The sequence below is a fragment of the Argiope bruennichi genome, chromosome X1 (genome assembly GCF_947563725.1).
Source record: "Argiope bruennichi chromosome X1, qqArgBrue1.1, whole genome shotgun sequence".
In the NCBI taxonomy this organism is placed as follows: Eukaryota; Metazoa; Arthropoda; class Arachnida; order Araneae; family Araneidae; genus Argiope; species Argiope bruennichi.
In genome coordinates this window covers 95,749,646-95,771,929 of record NC_079162.1, presented here as the reverse complement: position 1 = coordinate 95,771,929, position 22,284 = coordinate 95,749,646, and the positions used below count along the sequence as shown (strand labels likewise).

At 28.9% G+C, this 22,284-nt stretch overlaps 1 protein-coding gene across 3 annotated transcripts in view; it reads left to right on the top strand.

Annotated features, from left to right (window-relative positions):
- The window catches only part of LOC129958574 (atrial natriuretic peptide-converting enzyme-like), a 676,434-nt gene that overhangs the window by 560,269 nt on the left and 93,881 nt on the right, over positions 1 to 22,284 (top strand). For all 3 annotated transcript variants that reach the window (XM_056071145.1, XM_056071144.1, XM_056071143.1), the window contains 2 exons: positions 3,561 to 3,673; positions 17,111 to 17,181. In XM_056071145.1, the coding sequence (XP_055927120.1) occupies positions 3,561 to 3,673; positions 17,111 to 17,181 (184 nt within the window). The remainder of the gene's footprint in view (positions 1 to 3,560; positions 3,674 to 17,110; positions 17,182 to 22,284) is intronic.

The window sequence follows — 22,284 nt, the reverse complement described above, 5'->3', positions numbered from 1 at the left end:
ATGCGTGGTAGTTTTTCTCAAAGGAAAAAGGAACAGAAAAATGTTTTTTAATTAACTAACGTTTAATACTTTGTAACAATTATACATATAAAAACTTTTGAAATCTTCAAATTGTTGAAATACTAGAATTTATATAAAAAGTTAGATATAAATATTCTGAGCCAATAACTCCGATTAATAAAAAAAGTATAAATGAAATAAGTTTTCCATTTTCCCATTCTTTTGTTTTAATATTATTTTTTTCTTATAAGATGATTTCTCTATTACTTTATTAGAATTTTCCTTTCCCGACATAATTCATTTAAAAATTCAACTGAATGCTAAGCAAAAAGTTTAACTCTTTCTTTACTCTAGACAATTGTTTCATTTCTTATATATTTTTTGAACTTTTATCAATGTAGGGCCATAAATTCTTAAATTTTATCAAATTTCTCTTTATGTTTAAATCTGAAATTGTTGCAAAAATTAAAGGAAAAAATATCTTTTTTTTTTTTAATTTTACTGCTTCGGTTTACATATTTTACTCCTACCTGGCTTTATTATTTTCAAAAATGTTCGATATTTATCGATAAAACTTTTTATATTAAGCATGTGATATATAGTAAATATTTATTTTAAAAAATCTTTAATATCTTCAGAGATTTAGTTCATTTTTATAATTTTGAATTACATGCAAGTGAATACAAAAAAGTCTATTATAGTAAAAATAGTATTATAAATAATCTGCAGAATAAATTATAATAATAAAAAATTGCTAATTATTTCAATTCTTTTCTAACAAAAAATACAAAATAAGGTCAAATAATAGTCTTAACATATTGGTTAGTTAATTCTATTACCAATTTACCTGGTGTCCATAGATTAGTGTCGTAAAAAAAGAGTGAGTGACTATACAAGACCCACAAAATATGTCGCATAATAGTCCAGTCAAAATTGCACTTTTACTAAAAAACACACATAACATCATTTTAATTGCTTTAAGTTGTTGAGTTTAATCATCCAAAACATGCCATTATAAAACGCACTGGTATCAGGCCAAATAAGGGGAGGAAAGAGAGAAAACTGAAATATTGGTTTGAAAACCTTTTTTTCGTTGTTCTAATTTATAGAAAATGCTTGATTTATAAAGAATTATTTCCATTTGATAAATCTTTTTCACTTCGCACTATTTTTAATTTTAATTCGACCAGAATTTTATTTTTATAGCTATAGCCGGTTTTTATAATACATTTTCAATTTTCATAATATTACTTTTCAACCTGAATGAAATGTAGTTTGGTGCCATATGTTCCACGTAGTATATCTTTGAATTATGATAGGCATATAAGAATTTACAAAAGGTACAAAAAGAAATTTGGTACAAAATAGTTAATGGCAGCTTGTCATTGAGAGAAACAAATGCGTCAAAACAAGTAAATTTGTGCCACTGATTTTCCCAGACAGGATTCTAGTTGTCCAATTTTTATACAATAATATAAAAATTGTTCAATTTTTGTACTATGTATTTGATTTTGTATGTTGATAATCTAATCTTTAACGGCAGAAGATCGTAGTGTAACTGGCATTTTCAGACGAATGTATGAGGGCTAAATGTTAAGCGCAGTTTTTCAATGATGCAGTTGTTTTTATGATAATAACTGAGTGTTGAGTTACGGTAATAATTAAATAGATGCAACAAAGCAAGTATATCTATGGCATTGATTTCCCCAAACAGATTTCTAGTAGTCCAAATTTTATACAGTAGTATAAAAAATTTTCAATTTGTATACTACTGTGTGATAGTACAGAAGCCCAATTTTTGATGGCAAAAGATATTAGTGTATATAGCATTTTCAGACGAATGTATTTAGGCTACATTTAAAGCGCAACTTTTCTGTGATGCAGTTGTTTTTACAATAAAATTAAGTGTTTATATATTTAGTTTGTCCTCATAATCCCTGGACCTGTTTTATGGCATGTAGTTTTGCTGACATGTCCTAGATTAAAATCGCATGTCTCATCGGAAAACTAAGATACACATTATCCTAAAAACATTCAACATTATATATATCGGTTCCACGAATATCTTCTGCAGATAAAAATTGAATGACAGAGCTATGATTTCGTCAAAAAGAATGTAGGGCACAAAGTTGCTTATTTTTGTCGCTTGTTTCTTTCATCGACACCCGCGTAACTAACATTTTTATACCAGATACATCCTGATATTTTTACTCGCTAAGTTCTAATATAAGGAATAAAGCCACTAGCCCCGCTTTTATTTCAACACCTCTAATAATTAGACTTTTATAATGCTCGTCTGGATCTGATTTTAATGAGAGTCTCTCTAGATAAGTTAATAAATTAGACCGAATATTTCATTCCACCTAAATGGGTACTCAGTCTTTTATTCGGCGCTCTGTTTCTACGGCCAGACATGGATATTTTTTTTCGTTTGTTTGTTTGCTGGTTTGTTTGTTTCCCTTACGGGTAAGAGTGCAGTAATTATAGACACGTACATACAAAATGTTAAGAAAAGCAATTCAAAATTATCCTCCATCCTTTTTAGCTTTTATGTAGAGGTTATGAAATAAGATATTAATAATTTTTTCTTTAAAATATAGCAAAATACAATAGTTGTATTTGGAAAATGAAATTAGATATATTTTATTCCATTAAGGTAATCTGCAATTAATATGTTTTAGATAATGTTTGACAGCCCGACATTATGTAGAATACTTCTATAAAAGGAAAATTATGTTTTCGGCAACATATGGAGGGCTTATATATATATGTATGTATGTATTGCTACAACCAATAAAATACCGTGTATTTCCAAAGTTGGATTTAAATGGCTCTTACAATGGAATTTATTTACCGTATTCATTGAAAAACTTGAAATTTCTCTACATGATTCAATAAGTATAAGTCAGAAGTCTCCTCAATAATCATAGAATGTTTTAAAAAATTGAAATATATAATTTATATAGACCTGCCTAAATCCCATAGGCTGATGGTAAGATATGTATGATATTTCTTTTTATTCTTAGTATTTATTTTATTTTTTCTGAGTATTTATTTTTCTCTTAATAATTAAGAGCTTCGATGAAATGCCATTAGGTAAGTATGAGAAATAAGAAAACTTTCAGAAATTAGTAGATTAGTTAAAAATAAAATCATTTATCTAAGTTTTTAAATTACATTGCCATAGTTAAGCAACTCTACCCGGGATTTAAATTTAAAATGCTTCAACTCTTGACACACTATCAAGGTCAGTAATTTTTTGCATAATTTTATATTTCGTTCAGGATCATGGCCGCTAACTAGTTAAAGGTAAGTGCAAAATTTTGAAGTCATTTTTTGAAGAAATATTGTAAATAGTTGCGAAACTAAAACGAATTTCTTATAAAATGAATCTCAATCTACGCTAAAGAGGAATCAATACTTATTACACTACCGAAATCAGAGCTTTCCGACCGAATATATTAAAAGTTTAATTATAAAGTTAAATAAACTTTTTTTATTTTTTTTAAGTTTATAATTCTCATATAAAATTATTGATTAGAAATTTTGTCCCTTTACAGAACGAGTCTACAAAGGCAGTTTTGTAATTGTTGGGGGGGACAAGTACACCTCTAACCTTGCTGACACACTGTCTGAAGAATTTCAAGAGAAAGCGCAGGCTTACAAGGCAAGGGTAAGTCATCTCATTTGTTCATGTTACATAGTTCTTAACAATAGTTTCAGCATAAGGGACGCATTATTTTTGGTAAGCATAGAAAATCCATTAAAATTTTTCACAGTTTGCGTCTAAGCTTCTAGGGTAGCTTTGAAGGTAAGTGGGTTTTTTTTTATTTCATAATTCATGAAAGTATAATTGATTGGTTTTTCATAATCGCATGAAATATAAATGTCAAATCCTTTAATGGCAGCATAATCGAAATGATAGACCAAATATGAAAAATGCAATATTGGCAGTAACTATCTATACTTACTAAAACCATGAATTACCGATTTCGTTAGAGATGGCGACAGATATTTTAAAAATAAATGTCATTTGGAATTTAAAAATAAAGCATATTTGTTTTTTAAAAAATCCAAAAAGACAGAAAAACTTTTTTCATTTTACTACTTCAGCAGTATCGCTATATTAAATTCATAGTTTTCATATATTAATTGTATTAGTATTAATTAGATGCTTAATTTTATCAAATTTTCATGAGCGTTCGAACTCAGATAGAGAATTAAAAATCATTTTTGATATAAATAAGATATTTTAAATATTAAAATAACGGAAACACTTATTTATAAATAGTAAAGAATTCCTAAAAAACTTGAATCATCTTAAATTTATAGTCTGCAAAACTGATGAACATACAACAAATATTTTTCTCCATAAATATCTATGTAACACCCAAAGTTCTTTGAATCATGTTCCACCTTCTCTGTAAAAGCGATTGTTCCATTATACTAGTAATAATTTAAAATACTAGTATAATAGAACGATCAGTATGACTGATTCTAGATAGATTATTAGGAGCGTTTCGATTTGAAATCACAGTTCGTTCATAGCACTGGTATTAAAGAATCTTAAAATAATATTTTCTGAGCCCATATTGAGATTTATAATAAATTATATTGGTAGGCCAAAAAACATTTTATTTAATAATTTGCCATTAAATATTTTTATATACCTTCTGTAATGAAAAAAGCATAAAGATATGACGTAATTAAATATAGAGTAACATTTTAATACTCTTATCATCAGATTCATGTGTCATTCATTAGATTACTTCGTAAGTTTAATTTTTTAAAAGATACAACTAATTAAAATAGATTTTCAAATTAACTATTGCTTTGATGTCTTCATCCATTGAAAACATATTATTTGACAAGAGAATAAAATTAACTCCAACATTTTTACAAAATTGAGACATATGAAACTATCTAAACACTCCCTTTGATTTTTTTTTTTGAACATGATTTTATAATTTTATTTATAAAAAAAAGTTGCTTATCTGAAAATTGAGATTCAAATTGCAATGTATTTTTCTAAATTGAAAATCCAATTGAAATATTTATACACTTTTCGAAATTCGCGTCACATCCATATTTGCGAAATTGCACCAAGTTTTATAAGCTATTTAATTGGTTTTCCCTCTTAGACGTAAACATTCCATTTCGAAGAAGTAAAGATCAATAAATTAATTTTCCTACATTTCCTAATGGTTCAAAAAAAATAGGGAAAAATACGATCATATTTCACTAGTCTGGAATGTCGCATCAACATGGTGTGTATTTCCTTAAACCTCAGAAGTATTACGGTATTTGCTTGCATTATTTTCATTTTAAACAAATATAATATGATTTTCGAAATATCACATTTCAATGAGATTATATATTATTTGAGTACAATCTTAATGGAGAGAAAATTCCATTTTCTTCTATTGAAATTCTATTAAAATATCCTTAGTGCCATTCTTGAATATTTAATTCTAATTATTTATTTTTATATTGTATTCAGTTACTTAATAAACGAATAAAACATGTTCGCTTACATTTCTAAAGAATGAAATAATTCAAAATTATGTGATTCTTGAGTTATTATTTAAAGGAATTTACGATTCATTTTTAAAAAAAGAATGATAAATAGATTGAAAGCTGTAATTAAAGTGATTTTAATAAATAGACAAACGACTAAATTTTAAAAATTCACGAAATTTGCTTTATTTTGCCATACGGTCCCTATTCAAAATTAAATTCTTATGCCTATTTTAAAATCATCGCTTTACAAAAAAAAAAAAAAATCGAATTGACAGATTCCATTGATTTGATTCAATTTACTTTTCTAACAACAGACCGCCTTCAAATTTAAAAAATAACTGATTGCTAGTTTTTTTTCTGCCTCTTAAATAGCTCATGCTGAGAGCATTAAAATTTTATTTATTTATTTAAAGTTTCAAATTGAACACTTGTAAAATAATGAACATTTTTATAAATTAACGAGTGAATTTATATCTCACAATAGTATCTAGTACAAAAATAGATCTAAAATAGTAGTTCCTAATTAATAATAATCCGAGTTCATTGGAATTACTATTAAAGCTATCGTAATAAAAAGAAACGAATTAGTTTTAATATAATGCATAAAATTTTCTATATTTAGTCATGAGTTCCATATTAAAAGTTCTCAATGTTGATGTTCTTGAAAAGATTGCTTTGATCTTTTTCGCTTAATCTACAACTTATTCGATGATATGTGAAAATATGTTCCTTTATTTGCAACAGATTGATTCACTTGTCAAAGACAATAAATATCTTCTCATTTTTAAATAACTCTTGTTGAATGTTTTAAGAATTTCCAACATTTATTTTTTTTTTCAAATTTTGAAAATTGGAATAATTTAAATAACTAAATCTTTTAATACATTTATAAATGATTCCAAATATCAAGATAATAACTAAAATATAAAAAAATTCTAAAATAATTTTAAGAAAACACAGGAATTAATTTTGGAAATAATAGATGATGCATTACCATATCGTACTTTCCCTTTCCAAATTTAAAAAAAAAAAAAATCTCCGCTGTTGTTGTTTTTTATCTCCCCTCCTCAAAAAATGAAAAAAACAGATTGTTTCAATAAATTTATAGGCTAATAAGTTTTTGATATATGAGAATCAATTCATCTCCACCAATCGGTTTATTGTATTCAGATTTCAAAGACAATAAATAGTTCAATGCATCCTAGTTTTTAAAAAGCGTACACTGAAGTGTTTATTACCAGAAAATTCCTTGCAACGTTTTTTTCTTCCAGAAAGCAGTGAGTGTATAAAAGGGAAAAACCAACAAAAATCCCCTCTTTCCAATAAGGCACAACTTTTCGCCTCTTTGCTAATTTCGCCTCACCACCGTTGTTGGATTTTGGAAAGTGCAATTTATCTTTAGCATCCACCTTCATTAGAAGTGCTTCAACAGTTTGGGAATAAATTACTTCAAAGTTACTAAATCCCTCGTCACTTTCTAGTGGTGATACGAATAGATCACCTGACGCATAGCAAATGTTGAAGTCCCTGGCATAATGAAATAAAGTAAATCAAGTGATCGATGATAAAACAATCAAACCCCGTCATAAGGATTAACGTCACCGGGGATTATCTTCGGCACACTTTGGATTTGCCACCTTCTGTGATGCGTAATGCATTCCGTAATCCCTTTCACGTGAAAGCCACCTAATTTGGATCGAGCCAGATGTATGGAATACTGAATAATAAATTCCTAGTCTCTGTTTCACCACACAGCATCTATTGATCAGTTAAGAACATTAGACCGAATTTATGTGCGGAGGTTCTGGGATGAGGTGGGCAACCGTCAACTCATTTGGCTTATCCCTAGCTAACGAGTCAACGCTTTAGAATCGGATAATTCTTTGTAAATGATGTACAGAATCTCTGAATTCTTAAACCCAAATGGTATGATGAAGATAAAATGGATGATATTTTCTTTAACATTAGATTGCATATTTCATCTAAATTTGATTACAAACGATGGCAATGATGGATTCCATGAAGCCAAACCTTTGATTGATATCGCTTATATTATTCTTCATTCTGATGTTCGCTAAAGAATGGATTGTTGAATGATAAATCGCTTATCTCTCTTTCACCACACGGTATCAATTGATCACTCAAGAACATTAGGTTTCACCACATCATGTGGTGAACTTTCGGAACCCAGTTCGCAGCCATCAACACATTTTCTTCAACGGAACTAGAGAGTCAATGGGTAACAATGGATAATTATATATCATTGCATCACTTATTTTCTGAAATCTGAAATCTTGAACTCTCGGAGAGGATGGTATGAGTTATATTTACTTTAGAACCAAATTGTCCATTTCAATCAAATCTAATTGGAAATTGATATTTCCGTTGAAGACAATATGACTTTAAAGCTATAATCCTTTATTTACACTTATCAGTTACTAATTTAATTAATTAATTATTTAATGAGATCAAATTTATATAAGCAAGCTCTAAAATGTATTAGACAGCCAACAGCTCATTGGCTTCTGTCTTATTAGCCAATTAAGGCTTACGAAGCAGGTAATTCTTTGTAAATTATTCTGTTAATATTTGAATCCTTATAACTCTGGTTTGCAATGACAATAATATGGATTATAGTTACTTTAGCAGTAAATTATAATATTCTTTCCAAATCAATCTTTCTTTCGTCTGTTAATCTTTGATTTCTATAGGTTCATTTGTACCTCAGCATCATTTACATTATATATTCATCAGTTAAGAACACTGAACCAAATTTGTTGGCGCTCAAGGAAGTGGTAAAAAGCCATCAGCTCATTTTTTCAGCTATCAATAATCAAGTAAAAAGTTAAGGACAGGATATTTCATATTTCTCATGATTTAATTCTATATTTAAAATAATATGGCAGGTATTTTCTGTAAAGTACTCAGCACAGCAATATATTCTTGCATCGCGTATATTTTTTTCTATATAAAATTAATTTTGGATATTTCAGTTATTATTTAATATAATATCTAAGGTACTTTTATTTTACTTGCAATAAGAAATTTTAATTTAGCAATTGCATACATTTTTAAATAAAAATTTAGCCTCAAAATTTGTGCTCCTTTATTCTGTTATTCATTCATTCACTCATTTTGTAATCATCAAAAACATTGAAATTGAGTGTTTGAAGAATCTCTTCGTTTCAAATCGCCCTAAATTTGAAAAATACAATTTTAGCATTACGCTTGCCTGTCTGTGAACATGACAATGCAAAACCTTTTTGAGCTAGACGAATGAAATTTTATATGTGGATTTAAGATCAAAGTGCAGATTTGCATTAAATTTTGAATGAAATCTATTCAGAGGAAGTCTTTATAATTGGCTGATCCATGCAAATGAAATCGATAACAACAAAAAGTCAAGAACTATATCGAAAAAATTTGGTACACAGGCTTAGCATTTAAAATGTAGATTCCTTTCAAATTTTGAACCAAATTTGTCAGAAAGTTTACCATTTGTCAGTTTGTACTTTCTGATCCATGTAAATCCAATAACTCTTAAACTCAATGGCTTAAATAAATGAAACTCTGTATGTGATTTTGTGACTACAACTGTAGACCCGTGTTAAATTTGTATTTCATTCGGTTGTACAAATATCGGTATTTTGTCGTACAAATATGCAAAATGCGTATTTGTGCGACAAATACATAAAAATGATAGATTCACGCCAAAGATTATACATTTCCAGATTATTGTTTACCAATGCCACGCAATGCATACGCGGCCTTGCTCAAGGTCCATAATTTTATGGGCAGTTGAGAGGGAGAAAAGAACTTTATTAAAGAGTATGCGATAAAGTTTCAGAGTGGCGGCTCTCGCTGGTTACAAGATAGATTTGCAGAGATATGTTAAAAATTAAAGTACCTTGTGGGGTAGGATCGCGATTACATTGCGTACTTCGTCTACACTTTATTTCATATCCATATTCTCTCAACAAATAATTTTTTAATAAATAACATTTTACATTATTCATTACTTCAAATTCTGACAGTATAAGCAATGCTTTAAATGCTCAAGGCCAAGATGGTATTGAGGAAAAATCTGAATTTTGAAACATAAATTAAGAAGTGTGTCCCAAAATTGCCCTTATATAACTCGGGAAAATAAATCCAAAATGTAAAAGTTGAAACTAAAATGGAAATATATAATTTTCCTCATTTTAAGCGTCATGAAATCTGTTGCTGGAAAGTAAAATTTGAATAGAGCTTTAAATAGTTCTTTTGGGTAAGAAAATGATGAGCAGAATTTGTTTATTCTTAACCTATTCTCGTTTATATTATTCTGCTTCAAAAATTAAAGCATGACAAATGGCTAAATAAAATTCTTTATTAAACTTTATTAAGTAGTTAATGTATTTTCTTATTGTTCAGAATAATATACCACTTCCGAGACATTTGAATTCAAGAATAAAATATACAGATAGGCTCTTTATATCAGCTGGGTAAATAAAAACTATTTCTAATTTATGTGCCGAGCATAAACAAAAGGAATCATTCACTTATATTTTAACGCTGAAAAATGGAAGCATATATTGGAATTTTTGTTTTCAGGGTAATAAGAATTATTTCATATTTCTTAAATTATTTATATATTATAATGTTATTAACTTTTTGTACCATATTTTAATAAGTATACTGACACTCCATTCAAATGATCATATCATATACTACCGCATTTGAAATAAATTCAATATATTCTTTCTTGTTAAACTAGCGAGAATATTCTGATATCTATTTTCAAAAATGTATCACATTTTGCGTTACTTTGCAATACTTTTTTCCGTGGATCAGTTTAGTCCGAAATTCGTCGCTGATCTGCAGTTTTGGAGTACCCATTAACTTTCTACTCCGACCTGCCAATAGACACACGGATTAAACTGAATGACCAGACCACCAAGACTGCAACACTGGCGAAAACTGTGGTTGAGTCCTAAGGGCCATCACCGGCCACGCCACATCTCTTTCCTAGAGTAAGTCCCTTCATCAATGGGAGGTAATCAACCCCCACCTCTTTCTGTACTCACCAATGCAGCGTGAATCAACCGCCATACCGGAATCTTCACATCCCCATTTTTGAGGTGCTGCCAAATGGGAGACAGTTATGGAATAAAGACTACATATTAAAATTCATAAATTTAGTTTTTAAGTTTTTGAATGATCACGTTCAAATACACAGGAATTTTAAGACAATCAACAGGAAGCTGAATTTGATTTAAAATCTGAAGTACTTTTGAAATTCGGAGGATAAAACCATAAACCAAATGTCATTTATGCCGAGTGCAAGGATTTTTTTCAAAATTTGTTTCGTGTCTGTAATTTTATTTCAAAAACTGATGATGGTGCCAAATTTCATCATTTCAGCTAGCTGCGTTTTTCAGTCATCATGCTCACAGACAGCAACAATTCCATAACTGTATTTTTCTAAATCATCATCAGAGAAATCTTGAACATGGAGAAAGTAAAATACTCCCTTGAAAATATTAATTCCTACTCATATTGCTTTAATTCTTTTTCCTTTTGGAAATTATTACCAGCTGCTTAAAAGTCTATCATGAGTAACACTCACTGATCGTAAGGGGAAAAAATCTGCTTCGGTAAAATTTGGTATTTTTAAGATGGTATACATAAAACTGCCATCAGAAATGTCGGATCATTTTGAAACTTTTATAAGAAATTTCAAAATTTTTCTTTCATTTAGTAAATATTCTGCAATTTCCTTTCAAGTTGTTTAAAAATTCTTCTTATTTTAAACAATTAAAAGTTGCAGAAAAGTCTAACATAAATAGCAACTTCTAATCTTCTTAAGAGAATGGCATCTAAGCTAATTGAACATGAGAATACTATTGTAATAAATTTAAGTAGTTGTTTGCTTTGTTTGTTTGTTTTTTAATTTTTTTTTCTTATTTAAAAAGTGAAAAGCCTAGCATAAAATTAGGTTTTGATCTTCTTAGGAAAATTACCAAAAATTGTTTCATGTTTCTGAACACGCACCCAGAAGAAAAAGCTGATTAATTTATGCATGAAAATTTCATATATCTTGTTTCCTTTAAATATCCCCCATTAGAAAAAGAGCTACTATGTTCAGACGAAACAACAAGACACTCAGAGCAAAAGAACTAAGTGGCAATATGGTTGTAAGAGAATTAATTTTTGTGTTAATAATACTTCAAGGACAAAAGCTTCGATTATGTTACTCTTTTAATACATCAAAAGAGTCGATGTTTCTTTTCTGAAGGGCTTGTTTTGTCTGCTTTTAACTTTCATTTCACTTTGAGAGAAGTAAGTTTTCTGTTTCCAAAAACTTTTAGTGTAACGACAAGCAAATCTCAAAGAATGTATCAAAAATCATTAGTGTCGGTTCCTTTTTCTTTTGTTTTGGTTTTTTAAAGACCCACGTTGTGTTTGTGACGCACTCGATTTTAAAAGAATCTGAAATTTCATGCTTCATATCCTCCCAAGATTTTCACCATTCTTTGTAACTTAAGAGCATTTTTCATCAACCAGGACGGACACTTAAGAATTTTTCAACGTTTCCGCTCGCTATAGCTTGAAAAGATTGATGGCACTTGCAATCAGGTAGGAAATTAAGCGAAAATATATATATGAGATGAAAAAGAATCCACTTAAATTTCTGCGAACCGAGGGATTATAACACTCCACTTTCCCAAATGGAAATGAGGCATAAATGAGGAAAAGAAAATGAATGAAATGAGGAATAAAATTTTACTTGTGATTGAAAAATATTTTTTTGAAATTAAAAACAGATTTTTATCGGTGCACTAAAAAACAGAATATTATTTTTATGGGATTTTTATTTTATTGCAAGAATATGGAAATGCTAAGAAATTTGTAAAAATGTGAGAGAGGGTATACATGCTCTAAGGAAATTAATATCTCAATCACATTAATTATATATTTTAAATTTGTACTAATTGTTTAAAAGTGCTTTTCCTTATAATATTCATTGTATCCTAATTTCCTTATGAAATCGTTTTCAGCCCCTGAAATTTTTTCATTGTGTTTTATAAATTTATGCAATTCTTTTCTTTTTTTAATTTCAAAAATGTTTTCTGCTTTTTAGTGCACTTTTAAGAATTTTTTTTCTTTTGATCTTTTCTATCTTTTTGTCTATCTTTTGTCTATTTTTTTTCTATCTTTTTAAATATTATTGTATATTGTAATCAGTTTGTTCTCATATTTATTACCAGATGTCCCCTTTCAAAACAATTTATTTAATTTATTAGTAATGGCGTTTATCAATTTACTAGTGATGCCAGCCGACTTGTAGTCTTACTATATACATTTAGTATACAGATTTGGTCTCATTTCATATCAATATAAAAGATGTCCCAAAAATATATAAATATATTGAATAACTATTACATGAAATACATCAAGACTCTATAAAATGTAGAATTTTATTATCTATAAGTAGAGTTGAATTATTATTGGCCATTATGGTTATTTTACCAGCATGGTCAAACCGACCGATAGAGTTGAAAAGGGCGCTAAATGTGTCTATTGGTAGTTGAGCGCATTTCCTTTCATGAGATATTCTCATTTTGATGAATATATGGTGACCTGTTATCATTAAGATCTATGCCAGCTTACCGACGTTTAATTTTCTGCTCAAAAATACATTAAATTCTGCAGACTGATTTAGAATTTTTCTGTAAATTTCTGTACTGGATTATATGTGTTATAATGTTATTATAACTAGGTCAAATTCTTGATGCACAATCAGTTTCTAGCTTCTTGTGTAAAGAGTAAAATATTCTTTGTTATCTTGAATTAGCTCTTGTGCATTTGCTCTTAATACATTATTCTGCTGCAATGATTGCAAATAGCCATTCCACACTGGCGGACTCCTCCTGATGGTTCCATAAATAGTGATCCTTTTGATTTGGAATTGAGAATTTGAATAGCTACTATGAATATTTACAAACATAGCTGGATTTCAGCCATAAAAGTTGTATTTCTTGTTTTCCAATTAAAAGGAATCCAGTAGGGGTAAGATCTGGTGTAGGAGAAGGCAAAATTTAATGATGCTTTTTCAGCATGACAATCTGTTTATCCATTAGAATTCTATTAAGATACACTTCACGTCATTAAGTCAGACAGATTAAGATTTTTTCTGTACTGGATTATATGTGCTATAATGTTATTATGACTATGTCAAATTCTTGATACACAATCAGTTTCTAGCTTCTTGTGTAAAGAGTAAAATGTTCTTTGTTATCTTGAATTAGCTCTTGTGCATTTTCTCTTAATACATTATTCTGCTGCAATTATTGCAAATAGCCATTCCACACTGGCGGACTCATCCTGGTGGTTCCATAAATAGTGATACTTTTGATTTGGAATTGTGAATTTGAATAGCTGCCATGAATATCTACAAACATAGCTGGATTTCAGCCATAAAAGTTGCATTTCTTGTTTTCCAACTAAAAGGAATCAAGGGGTAAGATCCGGAGTAGGAGAAGGCAAAATTTAATGATGCTTTTTTAGCATGTCAATCTGTTTATCCATTAGAATTCTATTAAGTTACACTTCACGTCACGATAGTAATACATAAGTGCTCCAACCCGCCGGATGAATCCTTCTCAATATTTCTTGAAGACGTGGAATAATGCAATCCATTCTTAAATTAGATATGGTATACTGGAAGAAGAGATGTTAAATTAATCCTCACCTTTTATATTAAACGCATAATAAAATCTCCAGTTATTTTGCTATCAAACGACCCGAATTAACATGCATTGAATTAACCCGACTTTTAATTATGACTAATGATAGAGTCATAGTTTATGAAAATTCATCTTTTAATGTTAAAAATTGCAATTTCTAAAAATAACGAAAAGTTATTGTATCATTTAGAATTTTGAAATTTCTGATAGTCGACAAGACTCCACACTTGCATTTATTACTTTAAGATATGAGATTTTGTTATATATTATTAATGATTTACATAATAGTTATCTAAAATTTGGGCACATTCTGAAGGTATTCTATATATAGTTCAGGTGATTTAATACTTTTAAAGTTATTAAATATACTTAATTAAAAAATATTTTATGAATATATTTTATTACAACCTCACTAAGCTCAATAATATGTGATACAATTGTTTAATGAACAATCCCTTGTTCCACCATTTTACTTAAGAAATTAAACGTATGTCTTTTTTCACAAAGAAACTTATGATTAAATATATTGCTAATGAATAAAAAGGTGTGAATAACGATAAATTTTAATCCTTGAAAATCTTTTAAGATTTCTAAAAGTTCTAAATTATATTTTTTTAAAGAATTTGTACTAATTTCATTTAAAATAATAATCTGAAGCATTTATCTTTCACTTTATTCCATTAGTTTGTTTTAATTTTCAGATATATGAAAGATCTAACTAATAAAAAAATATTTTTGTTAATCTTATACCCTTCTTTAAAGCAATTCAAATAATTCATATTTTTGATTTTCCATTAAGAAAATTTCCACGGAAATCGATATGCATTTTTAAAATTATTCATTTATGTTTCTAGAAGTAATCTATTATTTTAAGCTGAAACTTTTTTTTTTCATATCGAATACTTTTAATGGAGTAGAAACAGAAAATTTTCAAGAAGGAAAAAAAACTTCTTTTCTACTCCATTCTAATCAAAATATTTTTTATCGAAAAAAAAAGATCAAAGTTAGTAAATGGAAATGGGAGTTATTTTTCTTCAAATTTATGAATTTAAAAGGATCCAATATTTTTACTGTCATAAAATAGTAGAAAGACTATGGTATAAAAATTATTTTCTTTAAATCGTAAGACTCAAAATTTTCATATATATAGATTAAAACTATAAAAGTGCAAAACATTTTAACTTTTTATGTGGATCTTTATCGTATTCTTTTTCATTTTCAGCTGAATTACTTTAGTTACATTAATCATTAAACTAAGGAATGGAATTTACACGAAGTAAAAGTATGCATACTGTTATTAAAGTAAAAATATGCATACAATTTTAAAAATATATATAAAATATATCACTATCATTTTTTCTAATTCTCTTTTTCAAATAACAGATGTTAGTAAAATTAGAAAAACAAAAAATTACTATAGAGACTATTATATAGATATATATGGAAACTCTATTTTCCTTTCATAAACATTATAATATCTTATACAAGATGTTATTTTAACGATGAAATCGCATAATGGACTTTTATCCGTTGAATAAAGAATTTAACATTGAAAGAATGCTAAAAGCGTTTTCTAAAATTTCGTAATCTTATATAAATACTTTTTATTGTACCTAAGTTTATCAATGTTTTTATATATAATGATTTGTGTGATTCATATTGCTCGACTTTCGATAAGGAAGTCTCAAATTGCACCCAATTTTTGTGGTTATAAATAAGCAACTATTTATTTCTAATTTGACTAATCTTACTTTTCCACTAAGATTCTTATTTAAAACATTGATTCCTGACATGATTACAATATTTATTCATTCACAAATCGTTCTACATTAAAGACATCGGAAAGTTAGATGATCGTTGAAATTAATGTAACACTTTTGTAGGAAAATATGTTGATGAATAAAGTCGTATTTCTAAACAAAATTGTTTTTCATAGTTAGATCGGAAACTTAATGAGTGATGTGTCATGCAGCGTTTCGATTTGGTGTTTATATTTAACGTTTCGATTTCCGCTTCTCAGTCTAAATAAAGTTAGGATGAAAACAAAAACGCTGGAGTTTATTCAAAGTATAGTGATACTTATCATTTCCGGGGTATTATCTTAACCCTTTCTAGGGCCGTGGGAAGTATGCTTCCCACCAAATTTATCAATCTTTGTATGAATTTATGTAGGTTGGCATAAGTACTGACTAATTTTTTTAGAAAGACAGAAACTTAGATGCTTTAGTTCTTTATTTTACACAAAATGATGTGTCTTTATTTGATACTTAATTATTAATTAACCAAATTAATTAATTTAATAAGCTAAATGAATCCCTTTTCTTATTCTAATTTCAAGCTTAAAAATATTTTAACATATTATGACTAGAAAAAAAATGGCCCTTTAAAGGGTTAACGAATTAAAAATATTTTCAAAATCTTCACAAAAGTTTGGAGAATAGTTTATAATTTCATTAAATATCCTGTCCTTTATTTTCAAAACGATCTTCTAATCTTCCATTGTTTGTTTTAAAATTTATCTTTTTTGTTGTTGTTGTTGTTTTCGTTTAAAAAATCTGGAGTGCCATTTATTTCTAGTACAGTAACATGTCCAGAGGATATTTAAAGTGTATTGGATTGTTTCCTTCCATTTTTTATGATTTTTTTTATTATTCTTCTTATTTATAATTCTATTTTATTATTCTTATATAATTCTATTATATTATTTTGATATTATTCTTTATTATTCTATAATAAGTTAATACTGCACTTTCGTATGATATTATTAGGATGTTTCCTAACTATGTTTAATTTTAATTAAATATTTTAATGAACAATTTCCAAACATCTGTAATAATAACCAAAATGTTTCTTTTTTACAGTTGGACAAATTGTACAACAACAGTGTGTACAAAAACATCTACCTGCAGTCCGAAATTTTGGCTCTGAATAAGTAAGCATATTATTTAGCATTATTTTGATATTATGTAATTGTTTTAAAAGCACATTATAACCGTTTTTTACAATAATTAATATAAATTTTAAAATGGCAACTTTCACACAATTTTGATTGTAAATCCTGTCATTAAATTGATTGTCAAACACATAATAATCTATTGAGAATTTAGTAACTCAATTACCGTATTTATTTCCAAGTACAACAAGAAGTACTCTGTTACAAGGATTTTCCAAGTAATCTGGTACAACAGGGGACGTAAATTAGCAAAATTTATAAAAGAGGAAGCTAACATTAATTTTAATTTTTCAAACTACGAAGCTTATCTGACCTTAGTCACGGTTTCTAAAACCGAAGGCTACGAGTTCGATTACATTTACTAAAGATCCGACATGGTAATGGATCTGATGCACGTTAAATTGATCATCGCAAATGTACTCTGGCTGATATCGAGTCGAAAAGAGAGAAAGAGCAGTTCAGGTGCCATCCTTATCATCGGAACAAATATCGGAACTTCAAATTCCAACCCCTAATGTATATGCAGAGGGGAACTTAAATATGATCATTTAGAAATGGAATCTGTTTCTGAAGAATTTCGCTGTAAAGCTGGACCACAGAAACATGCAAAAGAAAATATTATACTTAAATACTTTATAACTCCTCCAATTTTGAAAATAAGACAAATCCTTTTATTTTTATCAAGGGAAATCATTTGTTGAAAGCAGTAAAAAAATGAAATAAAATGCAAGCATTTTATTTCTTTATTGAATTACCTTTAAAATTTTACTTAAAGAATTAATAGAAAAAAGACCTAAACTTACGCATTTATTGCCCTTGTTCTGCTGTGAACGAAGTTAATGATTATCTTTCATATCAATCTTAATTGTGTGCACTCACGAATACAAATTAAATTAAATTTATTCTTATAATGAGGATATATATGTATATATCTAAAAAGTAAAACAGAATTCTGGGAAATCAAAATGAAGGAGCATGATGAATAATTTATAATGTATGATCATTATGTATGGTGAAGTATTGCTTACTGATGGAAAAATTTTCTTGTTAATCATAATTAAAAACCTTGCGATGGCTAGCTTTCCCCCGCACGCTCCAAAAAAGATTGATTCTCCCCTGCCATTGCTCATAATTCGCTCTTCATTACATTTCGAGGTCACGTAAAAATGCGCAACAATACCGGGACTTAACAGAAAATCGAAACTTCGGTTATAAGCGTTCGTGACGTACAGGAACGCAGACATGTCTCTAATTGTAATTCACAAAATCTTTAATTAAATTCCGTCAGGAAAGTATTAAAAAAAGGAGGAAAGAACGAAGGCCCTCGAAAAGGGGAACGTAATTTTAACCTATTAACACATCGATTAATTGTTAACAAGTTTGTATTATGTATCAGAAAACAGCAGCTTCCGTGAGTTAATTTCCCACTTAATGCCATTAATCATCAACTAATTTTGGAAGCTCAACAGTAAAATTATCGCTGCAGGAAGTACAAAAAAGCTATTTCTTTGTTTTGGACCTCACGCTGTACTCACGTCACGTTCTCTGGTACTAGCCCAGAACTCGCTTCAAGTGGCTGCGTGCGAGACAGCAAGGGTGGGATGACTTAATTACCCATTATCTGGGTTGAGAGAGGAAAAGCAGATAAACGTGTCCATATTATCTTAGCTAACAAAAGAAGAGTTTGAAAGGCTCTCAAGGAAACTTTTTCTTTAGTTTTCCCCCTTTTCTCTTTTGACCTCCAAGGACCTGAACCGAAGAATGATGGGAATCGAATCTAATCGAGCGTATTAATGGAAAACTGGCAACCAGGCGATGAATGGGAAGCAGGCCTTCTCTCTTTTAGGAATAGGTGTGATTTGCACAAAGGGAGTTGTGGCCAGTTTTTAATTCCTTTCAGGCAGTAGCATAGCTTGCATTGTGAAATTCAAGGCAGTTTCTTGGGTTCTTAACTTCTTTGTTTACGATGATGAGTTTTATTCTACTCTTGTAGAAAATGGCAGAAATTTCGGCTTGAAAATCAAAAAAACCGTAAATTGGTAAAATACAGGGATATTAAATAAGAGAAGCCGACCTCCTCCTTTTTAGAGGCAGATGTCATTTCCGCGACGGAAGTAATGATTGATTTTTAATTTATTACTTCTCTTCGGTTTTGGATTCTTTTCAAGTTGTAGAATATCTTGTATATCTTCTTAATTCGTTCGTTTAAGATGGTGATTAATGTATTAAATGTTATGGCAAAAGGTTAATGTATTAAATGTTATGGCTAAAGGTTAATGTATTAAATGTTATGGCTAAAGGTTAATGTATTAAATGTTATGGCTAAAGGTTAATGTATTAAAAGGTATGACTAAAGGTTAATGTATTAAATGTTATGGTTCTTGAGCTACTGAACCGCTAACAAAGAAATACAAACAAACAAACATGTATGAAATGGCAGAATTTCTAGAAGTAGAACAGAGAACATTGGCAAAACAGTGGGGGTTTAAGAAAGGAATGCAATCCATCCTCTCTTTTAGAGGTATGATGTGGAAGTCTCAAACAGGTTGCGCGCCTTAATAAAAAAAATTTTTAAAAATGTGACCAGGAAACAGTTAAAGTGGTAACACACTTATATTTGAACAGTAACAAGTAACCTTGATAACAATCGAAAGGAGGGGACTATCTAAAAAATTTAGATGCATTCTATAAATAAACGTTATAGAGACTTATTTTTTAACTAAAATGCTTTGTTGTAGGCTTTCAATGTGTCCCTTTCCTGATGTCAGGTCTTTTAAATCTTTAGAAAAATATACTATTTGAAAATCAAGCGAACTTTCAGATTTATCAAAATAACAGAAGTTCGAACAATTAGAAAAGAATCGAATTCAAATAATTATGAAAAAGAATTAGAATAGGTGGTTTTTAGATCATTACAGAAAAACGTAACAACAAAAAAAATAATTCTGATGAATTTGGCATTCTCTCTTGTATGGTTTTTGTTCAGTTTGAATCTTTAGAAATGTTTATATTGTAAAAACTTTAACTTTTCCGGCGTCCTGGCATAGTGGTAGAGCGTCTTCCCCGTGTTCTGGGCGTCCCGGGTTTGAGTCCCGATTCGGGCATGGTTGTTCTTCAACTGTTTTCTGTCTGTGAATGTGCCCCCCTGTAAAAAGGGGTTGCTATAACGACTGTGATGCATGAGTAGCTAAGACGCACTTTTGACCCTAGATGGCGCTGTTGAAAACAAGAGACGCTCTATCGGCTTAAAATCGCTGACTTTGTCAGCGGGCTTCTCTATGACAAGTGCCATAAGAAACAACATATTTGAAACTTTTATGACTGTCTTATGCATTAGCATATCGAGTAGCAATCATGTCAAGAAACACTTTAAATGATTGTAATGCAAAAAAATAAATGTATGCATTTTTTGTATTTGCACAAAAGACTTTGCGATACTTTTTTTTATATATATATTTTCTTCGTCAGTTTTTAATTCTATTCTTTTTTTGGTAAATTTTTTTCTGTCTTGTATACGAAGAATAGAGAAAATATTGTAATCGTCAAAAAATTCGAGCGTGAGATTTTGACGAATCTAAACGTTTTATATCTGTCTGAGTTTGAAAAACTCCTTTTTGACATTATGCTTGACTTCCTGTTTGTAAACTCGATAACACAAACTGAAGTTGACAAATGAAATTTGGTATATGGATTTTAAACCAAATTGCTAGATTTCTATAAAATTTTGAACGAAATGCATTCAGAGAAATTCTTTTTCTTTGGCAGTTCAAATACAAATGCGCTCGTTAAGTACAAAACATAAAGAACTAGAAAGATAAAATTTGATACACAATTTTAGCGTCAAAAATGTTGTTTCTTAACAAATTTTGAACCAAATCTGTCAAAGAGTTGCTATGAATCGACAGCATGAGTCGAGTATGCATGTAAATGCAATGACTTTTGAAATTAAATATGTGATCTTATGACTATATTTGTAATTCATTGTCAAATTCTGGCTTTAATGCATCTGTAAAAAGATGTTCAAATTACGCATTCGGTTTTTCTGTACTTTTATATTAGCTGCATCGCAGAGGTTAGTGAAGAAAAAAATCCGCAAAGATCACACGCTAATAGGGTCTTTCATAATTATTGTTCGGCAGTAGCATGTAGTATACAAAATATTTTGTGTAATAATACACAAATATAGCTATTAGAGGGTCTACGAGAAAGTTTCGAGGAGACTAATCCTGCAAATTTTATCTCGAAATTGAAATGAATTTTCTATTCTGTGAAATTATAATATTTTCAATCATAATGCTTAGCAGAACTGAAATTCATGTGATTGCGACAAAAAAATGACAATAGAAGTTTTGGGGTTGGCTTTATAATTTCTTTTAGTTTTCAGAAATTTTAAATTAGAAAATTTATGAATTTTCAATTTTTTTGAAACAATAGCAGAGCGTAGAGCCTCGTAATCATCAAGTTCAGTTTTTGCAAAAAAAGAATTACAATATATATATATATATAAGATAAATTGCAGAAACAGAAAATTGCTGCCGATAAAAAAAAAATTTTTTCAATTGTAAGAACAATTTCATACTGTATTTTTAATAAAATAAAATAAAATAATCAAATAAAAGTACTTTATAAGAATTAAGATCAAGTTACTGTGCCAAAAAAATTGTGAAAACTAATTTTAGTAGAAAGCACTGAAAGTTATGATAGTAACTTAAAGAATAATGTTTTGGATTATTAATGTTTAGGAATAGAATAAAAGCATTGATATATTGTCTTCTGCTCATAATTTTTGACAATATTTGAACTTAATCAATTATGTGAATTTTATACGACATATTATCTAAGATTATTAGGAATTTCTGGATAGATCCAAAGGCAAATTATATTAATTATCAGTTGAACTCCCTTGTGCAACAAAAGTGTTGAGTTTCCATCTACAGATGAATGCTAGAAAAAATTGTGTGGAGTGCTTAAATTTACTTTTATGTAAATAAATTTTAAAGTACTTATGAATATAGCTTACACAGTGATATTTAATTAAATAAGGATTTGAAGGATTAATTAATTACAATATCATTACAATTC